The sequence below is a fragment of the Podarcis pityusensis genome (assembly GCF_964106645.2).
Source record: "Podarcis pityusensis genome assembly, chromosome: 3".
Lineage (NCBI taxonomy): Eukaryota > Metazoa > Chordata > Lepidosauria > Squamata > Lacertidae > Podarcis > Podarcis pityusensis.
In genome coordinates this window covers 2,271,023-2,293,838 of record NC_138026.1, presented here as the reverse complement: position 1 = coordinate 2,293,838, position 22,816 = coordinate 2,271,023, and the positions used below count along the sequence as shown (strand labels likewise).

At 43.6% G+C, this 22,816-nt stretch overlaps 1 protein-coding gene across 3 annotated transcripts in view; it reads right to left on the bottom strand.

The window, feature by feature from the left end:
* PELI1 (pellino E3 ubiquitin protein ligase 1) overlaps nt 1–22,816 on the bottom strand; it is a 60,589-nt gene continuing 37,773 nt past the window's right edge. For all 3 annotated transcript variants that reach the window (XM_080997446.1, XM_080997447.1, XM_080997445.1), the window contains exons 2-7: nt 15,863–16,007; nt 13,916–14,045; nt 5,165–5,266; nt 2,211–2,408; nt 1,906–2,094; nt 1–1,399 (exon numbers count right to left, since the gene is read on the bottom strand). In XM_080997446.1, the coding sequence (XP_080853572.1) occupies nt 833–1,399; nt 1,906–2,094; nt 2,211–2,408; nt 5,165–5,266; nt 13,916–14,045; nt 15,863–15,933 (1,257 nt within the window). In that variant the 5' untranslated portion in view covers nt 15,934–16,007 and the 3' untranslated portion in view covers nt 1–832. The remainder of the gene's footprint in view (nt 1,400–1,905; nt 2,095–2,210; nt 2,409–5,164; nt 5,267–13,915; nt 14,046–15,862; nt 16,008–22,816) is intronic.

Here is a 22,816-nt window from a genome sequence, read left to right as displayed (position 1 = left end):
TAACATGGAGGGAGAAAAGAACTTAATTGAGGGCAAATTGCATATTCCAAGTATCAGGTAAATGTTATGTGACCAGTTCATTTTGTTACAGTTCTACCAGACAGAGAAAGAGAAAGAAAAAACAAGGATTTTATCAAGTAATCCAACATGTAGTTAAGCACTTCAAAAAGCACATCAATTTAATTTGCTTTAGTTATGTTTTAAAACCTGCTGCTTTTCTACCAACTCAATATTGATTTAGTCTTTTACAAAATAAAGAAAGCTCATCTATCATATTCCCATCTCCTACCCTTTCCTGATCCAGAACTAATCTACACATCCAGTCAATGGATGCAACACACAACTACCATGCTACTCTATCCAAGTCACCTAGGATAATTTTTCATAGCAAAGATAAATAGAAAAAGAAGTTACTATACATGTTGCTCTATCTTACATGTTTGTATCCAAGCTGTAAACTCATATCCTTTTGAACTGATCACTTTCACCCCTCAATTATATACTTTTTAAAAAGACAAATTTTAGATATTAAAGGCATGTTATTCAAATCATTTACATTGAAGGCAAAGAATGTTATCTTTTCCATCTCAAAAATGATGGGCTAGGAACTACCTTCAGTCTGCTCCAGCTATCCACCACCAATCTTTCCTACATAACCAGCTTCATCCATTATCTACAGAGGAATTCACCACTTAAATAATAAGTATTCTTCATCTCAAAGTAAACTGTCAAAGCCCAGAGAATGAAATATAGTTGAATTTAAGACGGCAGTTCATTTGAAATTAGAATCTTTTAGCTTATGTATTTAAATGCAGTTCTCAGATAACACAAGTTAGTCAAGCGGTCCTTGGAAAATAAGTCTGATGTAGCCTTGTTCACCAGAAAGCTGATGTGCGCAGAACGGACAGGCTGCATGAAAAGTGTGGGTACCATGAGGAAGAGGTATTTGGGACCAATAGGCAGTTGTCTTTTCTGAGCACACATGTCCACATGGGCTGAATGCGTGAGTTGGAGGGCCAGCATCCACATAAAATCCAGCTTCACATCCAAGCCAGAGCGGCACATAAGGGCCAACAGATCGGCACATGGGGCATTCCCGGTCCTTCCCATCTCTCTCTTCTTTGTTCCCCCAGTTGTGGTAGCCATGGACATGGCCACAGTTCAGGTAAACCCAGGGTTGCTTTTCATCTACAACGTCTTTCCTCTTCATACTAGGAAAGGCTAGTGTGTTAAAGCCCACAGGGCACTGAGGTCTAGCGGCATTTATTTCCTGTCTTAGAGCTTCCAAGTGCTTCACGGTGGGAGTGCGCGAAAGGCCTTCTGCAGTGCGCCACAGTAATGTTGCTCCACAGAGGTCAATCAACGAACCATCCTGAAGTTGGTTTGTTTCATTTTCAACCTGGAAGAGAACACAAATACAAATTTCACCAACGATGACTTAATACTTAATGACTTACTTAATATTTAAGGCTGAGGCATTTAATTTAAAACAGGCACAGGCAAACTCGGCCCTCCAGATGTTTTGGACTACCAGTGGTACCTCAGGTTACAGACACTTCAGGTTACAGACTCTGCTAACCCAGAAATAGTACCTCAGGTTAAGAACTTTAGGATGAGAACAGAAATCGCGCGGTGGTGGTGCAGCAGCAGCAGAGGGAAGCCCCATTAGCTAAAGTGGTACCTCGGGTTAAGAACAGTTTCAGGTTAAGAATGGACCTCCAGAAGGAATTAAGTTCTTAACCCGAGGTACCAGGTGCTCATACTAACATAGATCCTCATCCTGCAAATATCTAGTAGCGGATTAGATGCTCGTGGAAATAGGGCAATGTACTCCAAATGTAGCAAGACATCTTCACGGACGCTGTTTACAGCTGTCTGGCAAACTTGCTATTTTCTCAGACCTACCATTTTCCCCCTCTGCTGAGCAGATCTTGTTTCACGAAGACTGAACACATTCCCACACACAGATATCTCCCTCCATACTCCGGGCTTGGAGTCTTCAGTGAATCCATTGCGCGGATGCATAACAAGAACCCCATTTGTGGTTAACCCGTCCATCTGCCCATCCAAAGTCTTCCACTTGGCAGCTTTCTCCTATGGGGAAAACATCAACAAGACAGCTTTCATTCAATGGTTCTTTGCAGATCAGTTGAAAAGCACGCTAATATGTTAAAACCTGCATTGAGAAGCAGAAGGAAGCAGCCCCTTACCCCTAGAAAGATGTTTTTGGAGGAGTCAAAGCCAGCGGCATATATTCTTGCTGTGAAAGGAGGATTTCGTTCACATATGATTCTGCAAGCAAACCTTGAGATAGTGCTCTGAACAGACTGAGTCTCTGAATTGCTCTGGCTTCCGGGAACAGTATCTGTCACTACGAAGTCTATAGGGCTCTCTGTTGATCGTCCAATCTGACAAAAACAAAATGGATAATAGATTTAGATACAAAGCACTCTAGTGAAAGTCAACAATTAATATTTCATCCCTGCCCTAACTAAGTCTCAAGCATGCTACCCTATCTCAATCATTTGACTTTTAGTGCTTTAGTACTGTAACGCAGACTCAAAGAACAGCCCCTTGGGATCTTTGGAGCAATGGGAAAGAATACTATCCATCTATTCATTGAAGAAAGCATGCAGAAATTCCCAATGCAGTCATTCTAATATGGCTGAGAACTACTGCCTAAAACTGTAGGGGAGGGGAGGTGCCCCCCGAAAAGAGTTCCACTTCAGCAGAAGAACTGACCTAAGACTGATATCTTGCATCAAAGTTATGGAACAGTAGTATGTATTCTCAAGTTCAAGATTTTTTTTTGTACTGGGTTGTGAATCCAAAGCTACATTCCAGCAGCAGTTCTTCAATTAATGCCCTTGCTGTAGTGAATCAGAGAGCACATGTATTGTTCAGTCTGAGAACCTGGACACATCCCCGCCACGTGGTTGGGGAAACGGTAGCCTGAAATTAGGAATGTTCTTTCAACACGCATATGGTCAGGACACAGATAAGCTACTCAGTTCAACATAAACACAGATAGCCTCACACCTTTTTTAATGGCTGAAAACAATGGGTTGCCAGCTGCTCTTGGCTGCAATCCAAGAATCCCCTATTAGGTAAAGCAAGCAACACTTTTCAGGTTTTATCAAAAGCTTCTGCAAAACCAAAACATTAATGCCCCTTAAAAAGGGGGGGGGGGGTATTGCAAGGATGTAGCCCAGCAGATTCTCCCCCAGCATAGCTGTTGAGTAGTTACTGAAATGGGTCCAAATGGGCTTTAATGTATCTATGTGGGCTTTATTGTTTTGTTTGTTGGTTTGCTTGTTTGTAAGTCACTTTGGGTTGCCTTGGGCAATGAACAGGTTTAATAAATAAATAAAAATAAATTGTTTGAGCAGCTATTGGAACCAGCACATCTTAAATGTTGTGTTTTTTAACCACCCTCTGTCAAAGTGACAGCCTCATTTCTGTCAAACCCACCCCCATTTCGAAAGCACCAAAGACGGCACTTTTATTTGCCCTGTTTTGAAGTGATCAAGAGCCAACAGGTTCTACAAGTTGGTCCACACCCGAAGGATCACAGGCAAAGTGTTTTGACACCCTCAGCCCATCATGTCAAACAGCAACTGCAGACCTCTCCTGCTCCTGTGATAACCTTTGGCCACTCACCTGGACTGTGTTCCTGGGCCAATTTATGCTATCAAAAGTATCAACATAGGGATAAAAGAAGCTCCTTTAGACTGAGTAAAAGCATTGGTCCACTTAGCTCAGTACTGTCTACACTGGGTGGCAGCGACTCTCCAGTTTCAGACAAATTTGAGAGCTTCTGCAAGCCACTGAGATGAAGCGCTTCAAGCAGCAATGCTTTTTACAAGGCTGCTTTGTTTCAGGCTATGATATGCTGGAAGGCTTTCCAAAAGATTAAAGTTCCTACAGATAAAAATGGATTATGATGGGGTGAAGGCTGGACTAGAACTCCTTGGTGTACTCATTTTCTATCTGATTTTCTTGTAGGGGATCATTTGAGGCATGCAACTGCCACTTGCAGGCTGAACTGGTAAATTTGAGGGGGAAAGCTTTACCACTTTGATTCTTCAGATTGTTTATGGTGTGTTTCTTTTGTGTTCCCTGCTTGACAAAAAAAAAATCTTATCAGGATCAGGTATGTGGCTTGCCAGTGTATTTCATGAGAATGCATTTACAGCAGCTACTTAATTTTGTAGTCCTGTGACAGGCCAGGGCCTTCTCCTGACACCTCACAGCTCAGCTTTCCTCAACATGGTGTCTTTCAGATGTTTTGGACTACGCCTTCCATCATCCCAGATTATTGGCTGGGGCCAGTGGGGCAGCACAACATCTGGAGGGCACCGGCTTGGGGAAATCTGGCACACTGGAGAGAGGCTGTTACCTATGAAGATTCATGCCACAATAGGACAGTTTGAACCGACACAGTACTTTTTGCCCTCTCCCTGCCGCAGCTATTTTTCATGGATCTGAATTTAAAAGTGCCTGTAGTCCACATTATAACTTACAAAATCTGCAATGTAAAAGTCCTAGGAAGGTAAGACAGAAGAGTAGTATATTTTGGGTGCCATTATAGTAATAGAATATTAATAGATCTTTGAGGAAAAATCATTAAGTTTAATCCAGATCAGAAATCAGAACAAAACTCAAATCTGAAGAGCATTCTCTCTTCAGAAATAGTTCACTGTACCCAGCAAGACAGCTTTTCATTAACGTGTAGTGATTGTTTTCAGCTGAGAGAAACCTCAAAATTTGCTTGTGAAGGAAGTTCCTTTATAGAAGGGGGGTGGAGGGTGATACACAAGAAAGGAAGAGAAAGATCAAATTACATGGCCCTAAAAAATGTTTACTCTGGCTGTCTGTGGACAAGAAGAGAACAAAGCCCTGATCCCCTGGCTCTTTACAGGGACTTCCTTCCCATCTCCATTAGCCAATAAACCCCCAAAGGTCTTTACTAGTTTTACTTTTCTCAGGGTTGTTGAGTTGCTGGTGTTATATTAGCGTTAATGGCCTGGGCAAGCAAAATAAAAAACCTTATTTTTTCATGTTACTGCAACTGTAGTTGCTTCTTTCAACACGAGAACAAGTTCTGATGGCCCCAGCAGTCTTAATCCCGGGGTGATCTGTAACTCAAGCATACTTTATATACCTGAAACATGTCTGTGTTGCTGTCATGCGTATATTCAACCACCACTGTTTGAACTCGAGATAAGGTGTAGGATATGCTGTGCTGGTCCTTGTTGCTTATTGCCTGTGGAAAAGAAAAGGTGTATTTTTGATTATGATAAACCAGACAGATAAAATAGATTAGCAAGAGCAATTCTTCATCCTAACAAAGCACATTCCTGCTAGAATAAGGCTGGTTTTAAGGCAGAATTTTGAATGGTTAATAGTTAACATTTTAAATGTCTATTGTTTTAATACTGTGTGAACTACATAGAGGACTTTGTTGATAGGGCAATAAAAAAAGGTTCAAACACACACACAGTTATGATTTTCCAAGTCTCACTATTTCAGATAAGTGTTTTACAGGTCACGTAATGAAACTGCAGTACTCCATCTCAACTTCCTAATGACCTAGGTTAGGAGAGAAATACTTCAGGATATGATTTCAGCCTAACCAATATGACCATTTAACTTCCACTATTACTGCTAAAAGGTACATGGGTGGCGCTGTAGTCTAAACCACTGAGCCTCTTGGGCTTGCTGATCAGCGGTTCGAATCCCCGTGATGGGGTGAGCTCCCATTGCTTTGTTCCAGCTCCTGCCAACCTAGCAGTTCGAAAGCACGTCAAAGTGCAAATAGATAATAGGTACCGCTCCGGCGGGAAGGTAAACGGCGTTTCCGTGTGCTGCTCTGGCTCTCCAGAAGCGGCTTAGTCATGCTGGCCACATGACCCAGAAGCTGTCTGCGACAAATGCCGGCTCCCTCGGCCTACAGAGCGAGATGAGCGCGTGACCCCAGAGTCGTCTGCGACTGGACCTAACGGTCAGCAGTACCTTTACCTTTTTATTACTGCTAAAACCTTCTGATATCTCAAGTTCTCAATATTTGGCCAAGAGCTCTGACATTAAATAATAAATAGTAATGTCACGACTTTCTTAATACATGCTAACTGCATACTTCTCTTTTAATTTTATGCTTATTACCAGCATTTTATCTCACTTACTCACACACACACACACACACACAGCCTGCCATGGCAGTGATCCTACAATATCACCCGACCAATGATATGTCTCAGCATGACCATGACTCTTCTTCCTTTTGTCTGTAATGGAGGCAGCTGATATTTTGGAGCAACCATGGGAAGATGGCCCATACTGTATTCATTTGAACCAGGGCTGGAGAAGCAGAGGCCTCACAGATGTTGTGGGATTCCAGTTCCTATCAGCTCCAGCCAGCACAGCCAAAGGTCAGGGACTACAGGAGTTGTAGTCCATCAAGAGCTGGAGCCAAAATTTCCCACCTCTAATGCAAGCCTTACTTTCATCGCTACCCAAACCTTTTGTCATTGCTGCTGCCATCCAGGAAGACTATGACACACCCCTCTCCTTACACCATGTATCAGAGAAGTGGGCTGGGCTCATGCTACGTTAAATTGCTGCGCATGGCAGCATCCTGCTCCAGCAAAGCCAAGCAAAACAAGCAGGAGGTTTGCTTTTACAGTATAAGGGGTGGAAGCACTCTGCTAACCTCAGAGAATTCATCTGCTTCAATGACAAATAAATCATTATGTTACCGATTGCTGTTATACTGATCATTGTGGCAGCAGCCTTCAGTCTCCTGATTATTTTTTGGCACTGTATTTTTAAAAATACTTTGATGCAATTTACCTGTTAATATTATCACATGTGTTTTTGTGAGCTGCTTTGCATTTTCTCTTTTTAGTGAAAAAGCCAACATGTTAATAAATATTTTAAATAAATGAATGAAGGCAAGGGCTATTGGTGGAGAAAGTCCGCATGTCCTCTGCTCTGTACCATGCTTAACATTTACTTTGGTTTTCTTGTAATCTTTGAAAACCAACCGTTCAAAGAAAGGGTACAAATAGACAGCTCAAACAATGCAGTGCTTTAAAGTCACCTTAGCTCTACCATTCTGAGTATGTTAAGCACATTTCTTGGTTACTTTCTTAAAACAGCAATGAGCACAACCCTAAGTTAACTGAAGATGACACACAGATGAGAGTTCAGACGTACTCAACATCACATACTATACCTCAACGCAGGCTTCAAGGAAGGAAACTAAGGCGCAAAATGAACACTCGAGCCCTTCAAGATCCCATTAAGCAGGATTGCTTCCCAACGATTCTTAAGGACCATCTGCTTTCAGAGTTCCCTATAACATCAAGGAACACTGGACCAAGCTAAAAACATCCTTTACTTCAGCCTGTGAACAAACCACTGGATACCAAACCAAGAAATACCAGGACTGGTTTGATGAGAAGGCCAGTGAGATTGAACACATTATTCACAAGAAAAGGAAGAGCTTTCAGATCTGGCAAAGAGATAGAAACTGTGCCACTAAGAAAAAAACCTATGCCAATGCTGAGGTTCAAAGAAGAACCAGAGAACTAAAGAACACCTGGTGAATAAAAAAAAGCTCAAGAGATCCAGCACTGAGCCGACATTCATGATGTACAGAGTTTCTTTAAAGCCACAAAGACCACCTATGGGCCAATAAATCATGGCACATGCCCCCTATGCTCAGCAGATGGTACCACACTTCTAAAAGATAAAAAAGCTATTGCACTGCTCTGGAAAGAACATTACCAGCATCTCCTTAACCACAACTCCCCCATAGCTGCTGAGGTCCTCCCATAAATTCCGCAAAAACATATTAGAGATGAGCTTGCAATATCTCCAAATCTGGGAGAGTTGTGTACAGCTATTAAGCAAATGAGAAACAACAACGCCAGCGGACCTGATGGGATACCTGCCAAAGTCTTCAAATTTTACATATCACTTGGGAAGAAAGGCAAACTAATGCCAGTGTACTGAAAAAAGGAAAAAATGTTGATTCTTCAACATCAACTTCATTGGACTGGTCATATTGTTCAGATGCCTGATTGTCTTCCAAAGCAACTACTCTATTCTCAAGAATGGAAAGCAAAATACCGGTGGACAACAAAAGAGGTTTAAAAACTCTCTCAAGGCAAATCTAAAAAAAATGTAGTATAAACACAGACAACTGGGAAACACTGGCCTGCGAGTGCTCCAGTTGGAGAACAGCCTTTACCAAAGGTGTCATGGACTTTGAAGACGCTCAAACTCAGGACAAAAGGGAGAAACATGCTAAGAGGAAGGCATGCTTGGCAAATCCTCACTGTGATCAACTCCCACCCAGAAACCTATGTCCCCGCTGTGGAAGGGCGTGTGGATCCAGAACTGGCCTCTACAGTCACTTACGGACTCACTGTTATGACCATGTTCATGGGCAGGCAATCTCACTCAGCTACCAGTGATAGAAGAAGAAGAAGAAGAAGAAGAAGAAGAAGAAGAAGAAGAAGAAGAAAGAAAGAGAGAGAGAGAGAGAGAGAGAGAGAGAGAGAGAGAGAATGAGAATCTAACCATTCTGAAGGCCTTGTTCTTGATAGTTTCATAACCTGCTACCCCCTGATGTTGCTGGAGTCCCCCTTCCAGCAGTCACAGGCAACATGGTCAATAGTTAGGGATGATGGGAGTTGTAGCCTAGCCCCTCCACCCAATAAAGGAGAGCGGCAGGTTCTGCATTCCCTGTTTTAATGAGTGCTGGTGAAGTGCTGCAAGGTAAGTCCATTTTGAGCAACTATGGAATGAAATGCTGCTATCCTCTCTGCACAAAACCCACCCACCTCCCTTAGCACAGCTTTGGAACACGAAGAACAGAGAAAACAGATTCATAAGAGTGCTCTACACATATTGCTTTTATTTTATTGCTAGACGTTCCAGCTCTTTCTGGAGATGCTGTGGAGATACTTCCATCACTACCAGCACAGAGATATAAAGCATACATTCAGAAGCCAGCATTAGCAGCCTCCTGTTGAGTTCACTGAAAGCCTGAACTCAAGAGATGCTAATTAGGTGCAGGTGTGTCACTTCACAACTATGAATTACAAACCTTTTTTTTTAACTGCATGACTGATCTATGCAACAAAACAGACCCAACTGGTCCCACTTACTGCTTCACAACAGATCACATGTTGCTATGGAACAAGCATATTAGTCATGCCTACTGTTAGCCATATGCTGGCCTAGACACCCCGAGTGATTAAGATCCTAAGGATGATTAAGTGTCACAAAGGATGAGACACAAATGGTGATGGCTGACAGAGCTTCCTCCCCCATCCTTCCAGCTATTACCACTGGGGACATGGGGAAGAAAAGTGGGGTTTATCAAAACAGGCCTTTTTACTTAAATACCCTGTGGTGATTAGTAAGTCACTTGGACAAAATGGGAGACGCTAGAAAACAAAAGGAAATAGAAATTTATTCAGTGCAGGTTGGAATAAATTAGCAAAGCACATTAAGCGTGCTATTTGACAGCCTGGAATTGGTGAATGTGATGGTAACTTGTTTTGCAAGATAATGCCTGGTTGTCTATAACTGATCAGACACAGACCACTGTGAGAGCTTCAAACTAAGGAGGGCTATATGTACAAAGCAATTCTGACTCTTCCCAGTTCATCTTTCACTCTGTATCTTAGTGCGTGGTTGGAAACGAACCTGCTCCTGCCATTTCAGCAGTCAGATCACAGTCAGCTTTCTAAGGAGAATACCAGCATTGTCTGTATCAGGGGTGGGTGGCCCTTTAGATATTGCAAAACTCTGACTCCCATCAGACTTAACCAAGATTGGGGAGGATGGGAGTGGGGAGTCCCACAGTTTCCTCACTCCTGGGCTATATGAAAAGGAGCCACACTTGCTAAAAGGACCATCAAAGCTCCCTCACTCATGGAGGTTAGTAGGAGCAGTAGGGCTGGGTGATATATCCCAAACCAGTTTGAAGTTCACATTGTGATAATTGTTTCATAATATTTGAACTGGCAATATATCGCGAATCACAATGTGTGTAAGGGCTAAGTGATATCTGGTTTTCAACATTGTGATATCACGAATCACAATGTGTGTAAGGGCTAGGTGATATCTGGTTTTCAACATTGGGATAACTAACCAGCTAAACACCGCAATGTTATCAGCAGCTAAACCTCACAATATCACCTACTAAACATTGCAATCCAACACAATGTCTGAATTAAGGATGGAACCATACAGGGGCGAATAGGACAATGTCCTGGCAACTGCTACTACTTAAGGGTCCAAAATGGATAAGCAACAATATTATCAATCATCACACAGTTTCATCAGCAGGCAAGCAAAAATGCATCCCAATAGGACTTTTGGTTTTGGGCTTGGCTACCAAATGGTGGTATTCAGGATAATCCAAAGTACGGCAATGAATCATAGTGAATACAAATAATCTGGGACTGCCAGACTGCCAGCAGGCCTGCTAGGAGGCAGAAGCAGCAGTGGCAGAAACAGTCTGCCATGACCGCGGTACGTGTCAGCAGTAGCAGCGACAACCTGCAAGGCCTCGCGGTGGTGGCACAATCAGTGGTGGCCCACGAGTCCTCGTGGAGGCGACGGGAGGGGGCAGCAGTAGCAGCGGCATCCTTGAAGGCCTCGCAGCGGAGGAACAAGCAGTGGAGACTTGTGAGGCCTCACAGCGGCGACAGGAGCTGGTGGCAATAGCGGGGGCAGCCTGCTAGGCCTCGCGGCGGTGATAGAGACGGCAATGATAATGGCAGCCTGCGAGGCCTCATGGCAACACAAGCAGTGGGGCTTGCAAGGCCTTGCCATGATGGCAAGAAGTGGCGGCAGTCTGCAAGTCCTCCTGGGGCAGTGGGAGGCGGTGGCAGAAGCTGTGGCAGCCTCCCTTAGCAAGGCCTTGCAGGCCACCCCTGCTTCTGCTACTGTCTCCTGCCGCCTTTGGAGGCCTTGCAGGCCGCTACTACTGCCACTGCCATGGCAAGGCCTCGTAGGCCGTCACCACTTTTGCCGCTGCCACAAGGCCTTGCTAAGGGACCACTACTGCCGACACCACGACAAGGCCTCCCAGGCCGCAGCTTCTGCTGCCGACACCCACTGCCACAGCAAAGCTTCGCAGGCTGCTGATTATTGTACCACTGCTGCCAGGCAGCCACTGCTTCTCCCCCTCCCCTGTCATGGTTGATTCTGCCACCACCAGGCTGCTGCCGCAAAGCAGGCCTGCTGGCTGTCCGACAATTGCAGATGATTTGTATTCACTATGAGCACCGTACTTTGGATTGTCCTGAATGCCACCATTTGGTAGCCAAGCCCCAAACCAAAAGTCTCATTTAGATGCATTTGTTGGCTTGCCTGCTGATGAAAGTGACTGTGAGGTGATTGATAATATCATCATTTATCAATTTTAGACTCTTTAGTAGCTGCAGTTGCCAGGACATTGTCCTGTTTGCCTCTGTGTAGTTCCTTCCTTATTTCAGATATTGTGATATATCAATGTATTTCTATGTTTAGCTAGTGATATATTGCAATATTGAAAACCAATTATCGCCCAGCCCTACTGAGAAGAGCATTTTCTTTAGTGGTCCTCCTCTGGGTGCTCCCCTCCATCTAACTGTACCGCTCGTTTCAACACCTCATTTGTGGAATGATCTCCTGGCACCATTACAGTGGCAGTCTGCTAGACAAAGATGACGGTGATGATGACGACGACGACTACTACTGCTACTTTATTATTAGTACCCCGCCTATCTGACAGGGTTGCCCCAACCACTCTGGGCGGCTTCCAGCATACTGTATATTAAAACATAGTAAAACATGAAACCTAAAAAGCTTCCCTATACAGGGCTGCCTTCAGATGTCTCCTAAAAGATATACAATTACTCATCTCCTTAACATCTGAGGGGAGGGCATTCCATAGGGAGGGCACCACTACCAAGAAGGTCCTCCATCTCATTCCCTGTAGCTTTACTTCTCGCAGTGTGGGAACCGCCAGAAGGCCCTCCATGCTGGGTCTCAGTGTCCAGGCTGAAAGATGGGGGTGGAGATGCTCCTTCAGGTATACTGGGCCGAGGCCATTTAGGGCTTTAAAGGTCAGCACCAACAATCTGAATTGTGCTCAGAAACGTACTGGGAGCCAGTGAAGATCCTTTAGGGCTGCTCCCAGTCACCAGTCTAGCTGTTGCATTGTGGATTAGTTTAACTTTCCAAGTCACCTTCAAAGCCCCACATAGAGTGCATCGCCACTCTGGTGAGGCAGTGCACAGGCAGGTAGGGTCTCAGCCTGTGTACCAGACGGAGCTGGTAAACAGCTGCCCTGGACACAGAATTAACCTGTGACTCCATGGACAGCTATGAGTCCAAAATGACTCCCAGAAACAATATTTCTGTCTTGTTGGTATTCAACCTCAATCCGTTGGTGGCCATCACTACCCTTTGTGGAAATGAATTCCAGAGGTTAATTAATGTGCTGTGAAGGACATTCCTTTCTCTGATTCTTCCAGCTTCACTGGATGGCCCCAAGTTGCAGCATCTAAAGAGAGAAAGATTCTCCCTATCCATTCTCTCCAAACCATGCATAATTTTATACACCTCCATCATATTTTCCCATCTTATTCACCTTTTTTCTAAACTAAAAAGCTTTCTTCACATGCAAATTGCTCCAATCTCTTAATCATTTTGGTTGTCCTTTTCTGCACTTGTGAGATCTTTTTTCAGGCTTGCTGACCAGAAATGAACACAGCAGTCCGAGTCGCAACAAATATTGATATAATGACATTTTGGTACTGGTATTTTTATTTCCTAGCCCTTTTCTTATTATCCCTAACACAGAATTTGCTTTTTCCACAGGTGCTGCTGTATGAGCTATAGTCTGATTAAATAAATAAATAAATCATATTTCCCACTGGCTGATTATAAAAAGTCATATGCATTACAACATTTATTTTGTGGTGGTTAGCTGAGCTGCTTTCGCACCACAGTCCAACGGGGTGGGGGCTGCCCAGACAGGAGGGCCTAGGAAAACATGAGCAGCCAGGGAAGGGGAACTACAAGTGGCACAGAAGAGGGAGGGGAAGAGTTCCAGGGGTGGTTACAAGAATTCAAAATTCAGAAATTAAAAACGGTTAAAACAAACTACAGTCACAGAAACACGGTGGGTCCTGAAAAAAACACATCTCAAGTGCCAAAGGCCAGAGATTGGCCAAGCAAATAAACTACCTGCTAATATTGCCTTATCCTAACCTCAGTACCAGTTTAAACACTGACAGAACCCCTTCAAAATAGGAGATGCATTGTTGCATTTCCCATACAGTACCCACCACAAGTGTTACATGAATGTGGGGAATAGTGAGCAGTGCTGCTTGAGAAAATGTTTACTCTTAAGAGTGAACGTTTTCAAGAGGCAGTGGGTTGCAGAGGTTGAAGCTTTGGATTTTGGCCAGCTTCAGATTCCAATCTCTCCAGGAGTTCCAGACAGGAGCGTTTTCCCGGCACTGCCTGGAGATGCCAAGCACTGAACCCGGGACCTCTACATGCAAAGCAGATGCTCTACCTCTGAAGCTCACTCGGCGGATCTTAGGACACTCCTGCTCTCAGCCCAACCTGCTTTGGCAGGGTGGTTGCAAGGACCAAGTCCAGGATTCACATACATGGACACTTCCATGACTTCAGTGGAGAAGCGCAGGATGCAAGTGTAAATAATATTATTGAAAATGTCTTCATTTCCATGAGCAAGATTAGCTTTTTCAGAAGAACTGGCTTTGCATTGCAATACTTCAGTGAACTTAATTATCAGAATTTGCTGCAAGTGCCGCTGCCATATAACGAAACAAATGCTGGCCTTTGGAGACGAAAGCTCATTAGTCAAGCTTACCTTTGCTGCCTGAGGCGTACAGGCAATGTGCACAGTGCTAGGTTTCACCCCATTTGCTTTGGCTCTTTTAAATAAAGCAAATCTGCTTTTTCTTCTTCCTCGATCTCCATTTGGCAGAGAGCCATTGTACCTGTGGAAAAAGGGTGAATGAAGACATTACAGAGGGTATTTGTGGATGGGTTGCCTCTGAATTAATTTGGACATATTACCACAAACCTGTGGAATTAAAGATCTTTTTTTTAAAAAGTGTAGGTTTTTTATTATAAAAAAGTTGTGCATCACTCAAGTAGATCTATGCCTTTATGGCTGAAATGAACTGATGTGGGCAAACAAACTGAAGCTTAGTCCTGACACGGTGGTCACAGTCAGTAGAACTGACTCAGTTCTTGGGGTTTAACCTGTGTTGGATGTGGCTACACTCCCCTTGAAAATGCAGGTGTGTAGTGTGGGGATTTTTCTGTATGTGGCCTGGACCCTGGCTGCCCAGGTGTCTGCCGAGGCCAGAAGTGCCTTTGCCAAGCTGAGACTTGGCCACCAACTGTGCGCCTGGAGAGGCAGAGCTGGCCATGGCACTAGCTGCATTACATCTGGATTACGGCAATGTTCTATACATGGATCTGCCTTTGAAGAGTCCATGGCCAAGTTGTTAAAATTGAGCATGTGCTTTTCAAACCTAAACAGCTGCAGTAGCTTCCAATTTGTTTCCAGGAACAATTCAAAGTGCCGGTGATTCCCTTTAAAATCCTTAATGGTTTAAGACTGGGATATCTGAAGGACCTCCTTCTCTCCTGTATAACATGATCACCATCAAAGGCCCTTCTGTGTGACCCAGAATCCCTTGCAGTATACTTGGTTAGGACTAAAAAGAGGGGCTCCCCCCTCCCTGTGGCTGAAATTCCCTCCCAAGAAAGTAACACCTTATCGTCTCTTTAATGGCATTCTGAAAGCTAGTAAAAACCTTCCTTTTTAAGAAGGCATTCGGTTTGTAACTGATTGTTTGCCAAAAGAATGGGCAGTGGAAGCAGGGCAGTGGAAGCAGGGCAGGTGGAGATATCTTGGCTACTTAGAATCATAGAATTGTAGCGTTGGAAGGGGCCACGAGGGTCATCTAGTCCAACCCCCTGCAATGCAGGAATCCTTTGCCCAACATGGGGATCGAACCCACGACCCTGAGATTAAGAGTCTCCTGCTCAACCCAAAATAAAAGTCTTTGTATATTTGGAATAATTTTTACTGCTGCTGTATTACTGATATTTGGCTGTTTAGTGCTATTTACCTACTGTTGCTTTAGTGTTTTAATTATTTTGTAACTGATTTTTAAATTGTTAATTTATAGTATGATTTTTTTTGGTTACGACTACTTGTGCATTTGAATGATAGGGGTGCAAATGATTTAAATATATACATATAAAACACCCCTGGAGATAGTATTACAAGTCTACTGAGGTCCTTCTAAAAATCATTGCAGAAATGTAAAATTTATGTGAAACTGTCAACTCAGATACACTGAAGGGTAGCCTATAAGAACAGATGCTCTCTCTTGCTAACAGGCCTGTTACTTATAGCCTAATGTACCATAAACCAAATACCTTCATAATAAATGACACAATACAGCCAACATTAAGCCCTATTGATTTCAGTGAGAAGCTTACATATATGTTAAATCTCTCCTGCTGGAACTGATGGAGCTTAGACATGTTTAGTGGTGGTTGGATCATGTCCAAAGTCATGAACAATAGTAAGACCATGAGGGCATATCCTAACTAACCATGTCGTCCAACATTAGTATGATGGCTTTAGCTTGAAGTCAGGGTGCAAGAAGAAAATGGCAGTGGAAATAATCTTCACAGGTCCAGATTGCATTGCATATAGTGACAAGCAAAACTGCTTTTCTTCACAGAGTTAAATACATGTTCACTGGGTCTCATTTTAATAAGAAATACTTACCCCAATACAATCAGTTCACCATATTTCACTGGTGCTTTTGACGGATGGTTTTCTTGATCAGGCGAAAACATGAGCCTAGTTAGTTCCTTTATCTCAAAGTCCACTTCTCTGATCAAGAACCTTGGCAAACCTTTTTCATTATTTCCTGAGGAGAGTGGAGAAGTTAAGACATAAATTGGAGTGGCTTAGGAGAAATTAGTTTCACCTATCAGTTTTGCCAAGCACTGCAGACTGACCAACAGTATATTGTTCACCTTCCAGGCCTACTTCATTCATTACAGGAGCTAAAGGGTGCCCTTTTTTCTTTGCTCAGCTTTTCTCTGTGGGTTGAAAACTAACTAGAGTCATGTACGGTGGTACCTCTGGTTGCGAACAGGATCCGTTCCGGAGGCCCATTCGCAACGTGAAAAGCCCACAACCTGAAGCGCTGTATCTGCGCAGATACGTGGCGTGATTTGATGCTTGTGCACATGTGTGAAGCGCGATTTAGCACTACTGCACATGTGCGAGCGTCGAAACCCGGAAGTAACTTTCCGGTACTTCTGGGTCACTGCAGGACGCAACCTGAAGAAACGTAACATGAAGTATGACTGTATTACAAAAAGAAATGACAACAACTAGCTTTCTTTCATCTGCTGTTGAGCCCACTTGTGCAAAAAGGATCCTGTATATTGCCCAAGCCTCCCATTCACAGGTTGCCTTGGATATCATTAATAATGATGACATTTGCCACACTTACAGAGAGACAGTGTGCTGTAGTGGTTACTGTGCTTTGCTAAGAATTGAGAGACTGGGGTTCAAATTCCGATTCAGATATTAAATTTACTGGGTGACCTTAGTCCCGCCACCATCTCTTAGCCTATCACACCCTGACCACATGGGGTTGTTGTGAGGATCAAATGGGGAGGTGGAAAACCATGAATGCCACTTTGAGCTCACTGCAGGAAAAGTGGGACAGAAATATAATTATAAATAAATGCAGTTAAGATACATGCTAGAGTAATCTTAACAACAGTGTCAGTAACATGATAGATAGGTAGACAGATAGATAGATAGATATAGATAGCTAGATGATAGATGGATAAAGGGGCATTCCCCCTCAGTCTTTTACGGCTACAGATCTCATCAGCCCCAGCCAGTATGGCTAGGTAGTCCACAAAGTAAAACCTACACCCACACCCACAATGTTTTAATCATAAGCATATTTATTCAGAAGTAGGTAACAGATTTATAACCAAATATGGATATTGTATACACAATCACACTCTGCTATTCTATATTCAGCCTGGAATCATGGGCCTATGAGCCACATTACTCTTTCAGTTCCTCCCTATTCAAACCTGGGTGGAATCTGAATTGCCTCGGAGAGTTGGGGCCTCTAGAACTCTCCAGTCCCAAAGGCAAAAATGCCAAAAGACAGAAAAGACAGTGTGCCAAAATGAGAGAATGGATCTTGAAGCAGCAGCTGCAGTCAGAGGAAGGGGAGTGGAGAGTTCCTTGAGACTCATTTTAGGCCTATTGTATTGGCAGCTGCTGAGGCTTTCCCCTCCCTGTGACCATTGATTCGTGCTTCTTTTTCTTCACCCTACCCCAAGTCAGGACAAGCAGCAATGGCTGAGAATACACTTGCCAAAACGCTCTGGCAGCTTTGGTGAATGGGTGTGTGGAATGTGGGCAAGGCAGTATGTGGACATCTGCGCCCCCTTAGCCCCTTGTGGCAATGCCTACAGACTGCAAATATCAGGGTGAAAACAAGTTTTAAGTGGAAACCACAATATTGTACTGACTTCTACAGGCAGCCACATCTGAAACGCAAGTTGGGTATGATAAAGGAAACTAGCTTGGAAGATGAAATGATATTTGCATTATTATGTAGTCTAAGGGGCTTAAAGAAAATAACTACTTGAGGACCACTTTCACAATTACTGTTTAGAGATGCATTTTTAGCTATAGTATCCTGCTTCTGAATGGTGCTAAAGGAATAGAAAATAGAAGATTCAGTTTTGAATTGAGTGCACATGTTACATTTGAAGCACAGAGGTGAAAAATACAGAAACCTATTTAAGAGCCACTTGTCAGAATAATCTCCATCTTACATAAAGTGATATAGGAAATGCACTTAACATATAGAACTGGTACAGATCTAATGCACCCTGATCACTAATAATCAATCAGTAAATGGGAACAAGGCATTGCATTCTTCCTCTTAACCATGATTTTTTGTAGTGGGGTGGAAACGAACAAATTATTCTACAGCCAGGATTTAGGAGTATCTTTATTGTAGTTAGCACAGGTCGTGTGAGGAAGAGGGAAGGCACAAGAAAGATATGATCACCCAGCCACTCCTGTGGCATAGTAATGTTGAGTTTTATGTCTGCACTGCATAACACTTGGGGAGTGTTATTTCTGCGCTGGAGAGAGAACAAGGCTTCTTTCAAAGGCTGCATTCAGATGTGGGATTTATTGCATTAGTATTACTGGATATGCTGCTAGTGCTTCTGTTCTGATTTCTAATGCTCCTTTTACACTGTGGTGCATGTTGTGTTATGGGATGGTGGCTTTTTGGTCCATATACCACCATCTCACACTAAATTTTGAACAGAAGGAAAGAACTGCATGCTGGGATACTACCCCAAACTTTATCATGTGAAATTACAATGATTTGAAATCCAGTGATTTGACAGGGTTGAACTGGATTTTTTTCTGGAAGCAATTGACAGAGAAATAAGTGCTAAACTTCTGCTAGATTCTACAAGTGGCTTGTAGGTTATTTGATAGGTCACATAAAGCATGAAAAATAACAAGTATTAATCAATCAATCTCCTTTACTGGCATAGAAAGAGTGTGTTGTATATATGGATCAGAACACAACATGGGTAATAAAACATAGTAAGAGGTACGTTAGGATAAAACCGTCCGGATGTCGTGAGATACAAAAGTGGCTCTTAGGACCTATGGTGACGGAATTTCATGGCATCACTCAAAAATCTTGCCACATTCCCCACAGCATCAATCCTACAATTATTCAGCAGATAGGACACCCTGGAAGAGTCAGTGTGATAGATCCCCTCCTTCAATAAGGGGACCAAATATTTATTTATTTATTTGCATAAAATGGGCAATGAAATAAAACATGTGTGATGGATTCGACCTGTTTTGTGCCACAAGGGGAGTGCTTTTCAGCATATGGGATTTTAGAGAATCTACCTTGCAAAACTGTAGATGGCAAAACATTAAATCTTGTGAGGGAAGAGCTCTGTGTAGGTGGGGATTGTAAAGATGTAAATATGGAGTGCCCTGACCATACGAGGATGGAATTCCTAACCCCAATGGGGAACGGGTTTTATTGGCTGTGCGGCTAAGAGTTTGGAATTCAATCTCTAGAATTCTACGCCTGATTGTCTAGAATGCTTCCAATTGTGGGAGCACAAGCAGCGACTCGAGTGACAGGATATTCGAGTGGTGGAATTCTGCTAGCATATGAAAAGTCAGACTTGAAATGTAGGCGGGGCCAGAATTTTATAGTGGTGAGTCACGCTTTGGTTTCCAGAAGCCCGTTTCCAGACACATGGCTGCATACAGCACACTTTGGCAGCCCCAGGATTTTGCACAGAAATTTTGATTGGATGTGTTTCAACAACTGGTTAACTGCACCAATCCATAATGGGATGCCATGCGTAGGTTTTGGGCCTACTTTTGCATTAAAGACCTTTAGTGCAGCTGGGATGTATTGATTCCCTCTGCTGAAGAAGAAACAGGTACCGTAATAGCCAGAGCAAAAGTATCCACCCCATTAAGTGTGAGCTTACAATGGTATTTTCAGGAGGCGTTGTATTGGAAGTGGGGTGCCTAGGTATTTCAAATTTTTAACCTGTTCCAACAGATTACCACTGATCTCCCACCTGTGAGGCTTCCAGATTTTGAAAAAACATGCACTTTTGATTTTGTGAAATGAAGTTCCAGGCTGTTAAGGTAAAGGTAAAGGTACCCCTGCCCGTACGGGCCAGTCTTGACAGACTCTAGGGTTGTGCGCTCATCTCACTCTAGAGGCCGGGAGCCAGCACTGTCCACAGACACTTCCGGGTCACGTGGCCAGCGTGACGAAGCTGCTCCGGCGAACCGGCACTAGAGCAGCACACGGAAACGCCGTTTACCTTCCCGCTATACAGCGGTACCTATTTATCTACTTGCACTTAAGGGTGCTTTCAAACTGCTAGGTGGGCAGGAGCTGGGACCGAACGACGGGAGCTCACCCCACCGCGGGGATTCGAACCGCCGACCATGCGATCAGCAAGTCCTAGGCGCTGAGGTTTTACCCACAGCGCCACCCGCGTCCCTTGTCCAGGGTGTTAGCTATACATTATTCCTGGCAGCAGCACAGAAGCTGCTTCAAGTCAACCCTTGTGCAAGACAGAATGACTGCACTGTTGACCTATAGTAAGATGGGAACGTGGATGGAGCTGAGCTTTGGGCAGTGGCCACCCACCCTGCGTAAATAGGTCTTTTAGGAAAAGAATGAATTAATATGGGGCTAAGATGCAACCCTGTTTTATCCCTTTGTAGACGAGGATTTTTGGGGTTAGCCTGCCTAATTGAGAGCATTTCACCTGGCGCCTCATGGAAGTGTGTAGTTTTCTAAGGAGAAAAAGTAACCTTTAAGTGGATGTTCATTTTGGACGGTTCATTCCAGAGCAACTCCCTCGGGATTGAGTCAAAGGCTTCTTTTAGATTCAAAAAGACGGTATAAAGTTTTTGATTAGGAACCCTAGAGTATTTGTCCACTAGGTGAGAAAGTATGACACAATGATCCAAGGTAGTTTTTCCTTGACATAAACCCAACTGCTCAGAGCCTGGTAAGGCAAATTGGGACATCCACTGGGTAAGCTTTCCCAAGAGATGTTTAGCATATAGCTTCCCCACTATAGAGAGGAGGCTTAATGGTCTATAGTTAGGTGGTAATGTGCACTCTCCCTTATTGTATATTGAAATGATAATTGTGCTTGTCCATGCCTCTGGCATAAGTCCAGTCATATCTACCCATGTGAACAGGTTGGCCAGCAAGGGGCCCCACCAGTCAGGGTGTAGTTTAAGAACATTGGGGCCTATCCCATCTGGGCCAGTGGCTTTCCCTTGCTTTAACTGGCCTATCAACATTTTTATTTCATCTGATGAAACTTGGGGCCACTTGGGGGCATCCATTTGAATAGAATGATGACAAGTCGCTCCACTGGAATGTTCCTCGTGCAGGACACCTGGAAAGTAGTGGTACGAACCACTAGGCAAAATGGGTGGAGGGGAGAGGTAAGTAGTATTGAATGCCCCAGAAACTAAGGACCAGAATCTCCTTTACTTGTTTGAGGTTATGGTATAAAGGAGCTGTTCCTATTGTTTGTTGGTATGTTCAGATCTCTTTTTTCAATAAGATGCTGCAACAAATTTTAAGACCTGAAATATTATGGGGATAGGGCGGTTGCCTCTTCCTTATGATGGTGTCAATAGATACTCCGGACGTGTGCTCCGAGTGCTCTGCATTCTTTATCAAACCAGACAGCAGCAAAGGCCTCCCTGGATTGTTTCTGCATCTTGAATTGTTGTTTTGAAAACTCATTTAGAGATCTTATTAGGATTTCAAATGTTTCAATAGCTTCTTGGGGGTTTACTGAGTTAATTATAGAAGCTCTGTATTCCAACATGGTCTCACTTTAGAACTGTTGGAGAAGTTTGTAAGGTGAGTCTGTGGTCCAAGGGATCCTAAGCACAACATCTTTGCTTGCATCAGGGAACAGAGGCAGAGGCGCAAGCGTGGGACTGTCAAATTTGGTGGCCAAGGTCAAAGATGAATAATCGCTAGTGGTGTGGTCGCTCACGGCAAAGTTCATGGCTCAGGCTGAGTCACTTCCATTGACAGGGGGTTCCTGAAGGGGGCACATGGGAAAGGGGGAGTTGATAGCTAAGATCACAGAGAGGCGACCGCTCTCCATGTGGTCTACCACCTGAACTTATCAGTGCTGAGGACCCTAAGATGTAGTCGAACACACTATTTCCTCGCCAGGAAACAAACGTGAACTCCCCTGGCAGGTCACCTGGTAATGAACCATTCAGGATCACCCTGTCAAAACACACACACACAACTTGGCAAGGCAAACTTCAGCATCATTTATAGGAGTGTCTTTGGAATGTTGCAGGCCAGAGAGAAGCTCAGGCAGGGGATCCTGGGTGTCAAAGCCCAGCTCTCTCGCAAGCTTGAAATTGTCATTAACCATCCTTGTGTGGTAATTAGCAGATCAATGGTGGGGAATTTGGTCTCCAGTTTTTCCAAAATTAAAACGTAAGTATCAGGAAGATGGAATAAAGAACTGTCTGAATGCAGCCAAATAAATTTCAAGCCACTGGCCAAGCAACTTTTCTGAGGAAAAGCTATAGCTTGCCAACACACAGTCTCCCCACCACACCCTTCAACAGGGTGCCTCCCATGCACCAAAATTTGTGGATATTGAGTTATCCTGATAGTGGTTATTCTTGAAGCATGATTTACAGAAGCACCTCAATGGCCACCTTAGTTATAACAACCATAGTTGTCCTAGGAGAGTTCAAAGTCACATTTTCAATTTTACAACTTTCCTAACAGGTTGTTTGGGCTAAGTGACTTGCCCAAGGTAAGCCCAGGGAGCTTCGCAACTAAGCAAGGATTTGAATCTTGGCTTCCCAAATCCAAAACTCTAACACTCTTAACCATTGCTTTATGCTGTTTTAAAACTAGTAAAGTCAGCCATTTTTACTAGATGCAACAAAAGGAGGGGGGTAGGAGGAAGATACAGCGTGGAAAAACCCAGTTTCTAGGAAGCTGCATTCCCCCCCCCCCTTTCCTGCCTGATACAAAGCTATAGCTCTTCAAAATGGAATGTAAGGAGGTACACATTTGTAAAATAGTTACAAGTATATGCATGCAACTTT